At 35.2% G+C, this 5535-nt stretch overlaps 1 protein-coding gene across 1 annotated transcript; it reads right to left on the reverse strand.

Annotated features, from left to right (window-relative positions):
* Positions 1 to 1761: 1761 nt before the first annotated feature.
* On the reverse strand, positions 1762 to 2738 carry LOC131145863 (amino acid transporter AVT1I-like). The gene is made up of 3 exons (XM_058095042.1): positions 2651 to 2738; positions 1926 to 2533; positions 1762 to 1773 (listed from the first exon to the last, which is right to left on the reverse strand). The coding sequence occupies exons 1-3, from the start codon at positions 2736 to 2738 to the stop codon at positions 1762 to 1764; spliced, it is 708 nt and encodes a 235-aa protein (XP_057951025.1).
* Positions 2739 to 5535: the final 2797 nt, after the last annotated feature.

The following is a 5535-nucleotide window of genomic DNA, read 5'->3' on the forward strand; positions in this document are numbered from 1 at the left end:
ACCTGCGACAAGCAACATTCCAAGTCTTTCCACCATGAGTTATTGTAAATTAGTTGTCACATATTTGCTTGTCCACACTTAATTACTATAAATTGCTTGGTAGAACATGTTCTAGTGTTTTATTATTATTTTTGTACGTATATGATATTTTAAATCACACAAAATAGACCCCAAAGAACAAATTATATTTATGAACTTTTGAGTTATTTATAAAATATTCATATTATTTTATACTTACGAATGGGTATTAATAGGCAACAAAAAGTTAAGTCTAAAGTGAGAAAATTTCCTTTGTATATGCACTAGCTATCAGCCACACATGATGTATGTGTAGTATATATTCATTTATTTTTTAAAATATTAATTAGCTCTTAATTTCTTTTAGTTTTTACAAATTTTAATTAAATTAAATTTTCCTCTATGTTGACATTTTATGCTACAGAATGTGTTATAGGTATTTATAAATTTGTTATGAGACAACTATAAATATTTATATGTTAGACATACATTATTATAGATTTTTTTTATTGGACACTTAGAATATACATTTTCTATATGGTCATTATTTTTCATTTAATTAGTGCTTTTACATGGATACTTTAAGAAACGAAAACGTGTACATCCAAAGGAAAAAATCCATTTCACATATCAGTAGATAGATATCTCAAATTAGACTCACTATTTAATTAGTAAGAATATCATAGAAGATAGAAAAAAGAATACCAAAGTGGGAAATTCCTTTAATTTGCATATATATGAAATGGAGCTTGAGACATCTTAAAGTTTAAGACATTCATGTTGGATGTCTCAAATTTGAATCTTAAAAGAATTGTGGAGTAAGAGATAGGAGATGACTATCTCTTGCTATATAACTCAAGTCCAAATTCATCCCCCAATGTACTAAACAAAAAAAAAAAAATGAAGTTTTAATGTTTTTTGATTTAGACTCAAATTTGTTAGACAACATTTATAAACAAAGTAGGTCTTGGGAAGCTAGACTTGGAAAAATGAGGCAAATATCACCACTTGTGTTTTCATGATAACAAAAGGGATAGGGGGCGGAAGAAGAAAAAAGAGATATACATACTTAAATATTCAATTCAAAGAAATCTACCTATATTTTTAGGGAATTTTGATTTCTTGCTATACCAAATCTCTCACTTGTTATTATAATATTTAATTTAATTGATTATTCTGCCTTAGTAATATTTAAAACGTTTTTTCTTTCCCCTTATTATTATTATTATTATTATTATTATTATTATTATTATTATTATTATTATTATTTTGGCCTATTGAGTGGTGTATTGAACTTGAGAGAGCTCATCCTTCATTCCAAACATCTTTTTGCCCCTTTTAAAGTTTAAACCTAAAACCTACATTATATAAGTTCTATGTTTTAACCATTGTGTGGGTAATTGTGTATATATATATATTGTGCTTATTTAGACATAACATGATTACAAGTTAATTTACTTAAAATAAAGTTTTAAAGACTAGGAAAAAAGAAAAGAAAAAAGAAAGAAAAGAAACACATGCATTGAAATAATGGTAGAACACTTATAGCCCATCCCATGCTCCTACTTGACCTCTCACATTCTATTATAATAATTAATTTAGTTTATTTTACAATACAATGATAATTGATCATATACTTAAGTTGCAGTACAAAATTTAGACATTTTACCATTTTTTATTTTTATTTTTGTTGAAAAAAATAATTAAAATTTCATATTTTCAAGTGTCTGTATGTCTATTTCCTTAATTATACACCTGTGACAAATTATTAAGAAAACAGACACACGAACACATGGAGGGGAGTATATGGTCTCCCATATAATTTCTCCACATTACATGGGTCAATAATTAATTTAGAAACCACTAATTCTAGTATTAATTTTGGGATCTACTTTTTAATTAATTACCTCAGAGAACCGAGTTTTATCCTTCATAGAGGAGTATATGGTTGGAAACACCTCATGACCGCCATACGAGAAGGCATATAAGCTGAGAGCCGTCGGAATTCCACCCAAACGAAACAGCTCTCCTTTGGCAGAAAACCCCACACTATCAACTACACCAACCCATAATATGGAGCTTATAATAATAACAATTGCCACATTCCCACCTGCAGAGATGAAGGAAAGCTTGCTCAGATCTTTCAGCCACATGGTGGGCAAGATTGCCAGCCCTGCAAGAATTGTGGAAAGTTGTTTTCCTCTTATGTTATATTCTCCCAATTTGAACCCTGCATTCGGGAACAACTTGTGCAGGTTGTCACTTTCCAATATCAAGAACCCTGTCGATACCAAATAGGCCGCTGAATAAATAAAAATTGATACGATAATTCGTCCTTTACGGCCAAATGCATGCCAGCCGACGTCAGGATAGGTTTTAATCGATGAGTCCGAGTCCATGCACCGTTGGAGCAGCAAGGCTGTGTAGCAAGTTGTGAGAGCGACGCCAAGGAGAAGAACAAGAGTTATCCACCCACCTTGAGCTAGTGTATACGGCAGCGTTATTATTCCAACTCCTGGAAGTGGGCACAGTTAATGTGTAACATTAGATATATGCAAATAATCAGCATAGAAGTTTGGAAAGAAAAAATAAAATAAAGGTGCGTAGCAGAGCCGTAGAGGTGGAGAGCTACCACACAAGGCATTGAATCCATTAAAGCAGGTTTTGAGGAAGGTGGTTCCTTTGCTTCCCGAGGTTGAATGGGGCAGTTGTTCTTCCATGTCTACCTTGATCTCCTTCGTGTCAATGAAAAGTAGTAGAAAACTCAAATAGAGAGGTAAAAAATGAAAATTGATGAAAATTGTTTGAAGACAAGCAGCGCGGTATTTGGCTATTTAATCAGACTACGTACGTAACTCGGATGACAGTGTAGACGGCACGCGCTGCTTATGGCCGGCCAAGGCAGTGCTGTTCCTTGTTCCTTTATATAGAGTCAGCAACTACTGCTAAGGTATCAATCTACCTTCAAGCTAGTACATCCCGCATAGTTGTCGTCCTCCCTCTCTCTCTCTGTCTCTCTCTCTCATACTTTCTATTGTCAAAAATTTAAACACGTTACACAAATAATAGTTGAATCTGAGAGTTGAAATTTACTATAGTTATGCTAGCTTAGGCTAGTTGTACTAAATCTCCCAATTTTATAAAACCTATAACAATCAAATGCCATGATGAGAAACTTCACCTAATATTTGTTACACTGAAATTAATTAAATGGGTTGGAATCTGGGAGTGTAATAAAATAAAAATTTATATAAAAAAGTATGTAAAAATATGAGGGTTATCACTATGAATTTTTTTAATTTCAGTTGAAAAAATTAACTGATATACCCTAAATATACCAAGGTCAAGGGGTCAATTTGTCATAGGGGAGAATTAAGACGTAGTAACAATCAAGGTCATCAACACTCAAAGACAGTTACTCAGAATGGGTCAAGTGTCATAAAGTCCATTGTGACTCATGCACGCGCCATAAACAACTAGTGTCAACACCATAAAGGTCGAAGCGATTCATGCTTGTGCCATAACTCGCCAATTAATGGCATTACATCCTCGGGTCAAATTTCTTTGCTATAAATAGGGACTCGGGTGGAGAGGTTAAAGTATCTCATTTCTAACCACACTTTACTGTTGCTTCATACCTCTCAAAGTCAATCCTTGACTTAGGCATCAGAATACACCCCGAGTCCTCAAAGTCTTACTTCTTTTTCTATCCTTTTTAGGGGATTGAGATCGGAAGGTCCACTAGAGGTTCTTCAACTTTTTATCCTGTAACATTAAAAAATTAAACTTGTGGCATTATATCTTCATTCAAATTCTTCTCAATGTTAAAAAAGATTTTTTAAGACAAATTTTTGTTTATTTTAATAATTTATTTTATGTCAGTCATCATGTAGTGAAATTTTAATATATGTTATGTAGACACCAAATTTGAAACTTTCGGTGGTAGTAGGTTCAATAAAATATTATTATTTTTTTTCTATTTCAGCATTAGTGCATAATAATTGTTGAAAACTAAACCTGACTGAATCTGGAGATGGCCGGTAGCCCAACACAGTTGAATTTTCTGGAGTTGACAGGCAACCTACTTCACCTAACAGCCGCATCTGTTGATCACCAACCTCACCTACCAGCTGCATTTGTTGATTTTTTTTGTTTTGTATCTACTATAAATAGGTGTGTGTATGTAATGCATTATGTGGTGTGTTGAGAGTGTAAAGCCAGTGAGCGTGAAAGAGTTTTATTTTGAAGTTCTCCGTATCCATTTTGAAATTGAAATATATTGTTGTTTGGTATTGATTCTCACTGAGTTTCAGTTACAATCAGTAATTGAGTGTCCCTCTCCACCCATCAGTGGTATCAGAGCGTCCAGGTACGCTAGAATTCGCCAAACAGAGAAATTCAATTTTTTTTCCCAGTTTTGAAGTTGCTTAAAATCCAAAATTCAGCCTACCATTGTGGAATTTGACTTGAGACGATTCCAATGGTTGAAACCACATTGCAAACGGACTTCGGGAGGCTTTGCACGTGCTCACACGCGCCGACGAAGCCTCGGGCCGGCCAAGTAGCGACACGGGCCCACGCGCTCCAAACGCGTCTTCTTCGCCTGCTGGCGAGATCCGACCCGGCCTGCAACCCACAACCCGGATCCGCGACCCGAAACTCGGATCCCTACTCGAGACCTGACCCACTTCCGACCCGCGTCCCAGTGTCTAACACGCGGCACGAGCAGACGCTGCCACGTGGACTAACGGTAAGCTTTAACGCCATTAAACGGTCGTTAAATTGAACCGGCTAGTTTAAAAACCACCTAAAAAATCCTGTAGCTGGTTTAGTGACTTTTGGACTGATTCTTTGCAACCCAAAACTAGTTCCTAAGGTTTTCTAGACGTTCTAAACACATTGGTGGCATCAGATTTGCCAAAATCAGTCCCCATTTTTCTGTTTTTATATATTAAATTCAAAAGCTAACGGTACTACCTAAGCGGTCATTCCAAAATTGACTCGGGAGAATTATGACAACTCGTCGATTAAAATAAGAGCCCTTCTAGGTGCTCAGGATGTCATGGACATCGTTGAAAATTGGTACAGAGAAAGCCCATCAAAAGAAGCTGAAGCAGCTATATCTGATGTTCAAAGAACGACCTTGCGAGCCGATCGAAAAAAGGATTGCAAAGCGAACTCCATAATCTATCAAGGCCTTGATGAAGCCACTTTTGAAATCATCGCCTCTGCCAAGACATCCAAAGAAGTTTGGGACTCTCTTCATCGAACACACAAAGGTGTAGACAAAGTGAAGAAGATTTGTCTTCAAACATTGCAAGGTGAGTTCGAGTCTCTAAAAATGAAATCTACTGAATCTATTACTAACTACTATACAAGAGTTATGGTAGTATCAAATCAATTGAGAAGAAATGGAGAGACTCTCAATGACGAGAGAATTTGTGAGAAAATTTTGCGATCTCTAGATCCAAAATATGATTATATAGTTGTGACCCTGGAAGAAATAAAAGATTTGGA

The sequence above is a fragment of the Malania oleifera genome, chromosome 13, assembly GCF_029873635.1.
Source record: "Malania oleifera isolate guangnan ecotype guangnan chromosome 13, ASM2987363v1, whole genome shotgun sequence".
In the NCBI taxonomy this organism is placed as follows: Eukaryota; Viridiplantae; Streptophyta; class Magnoliopsida; order Santalales; family Ximeniaceae; genus Malania; species Malania oleifera.

Coding starts and splice junctions, on each gene's coding strand:
- LOC131145863 (XM_058095042.1), bottom strand. CDS start 2,738: ATGGAAGAACAACTGCCCCATTCAACCTCGGGAAGCAAAGGAACCACC. Junction 2,534..2,650: donor TGGATTCAATGCCTTGTGTG/GTAGCTCTCCAC, acceptor GCCCACTTCCAG/GAGTTGGAATAATAACGCTG.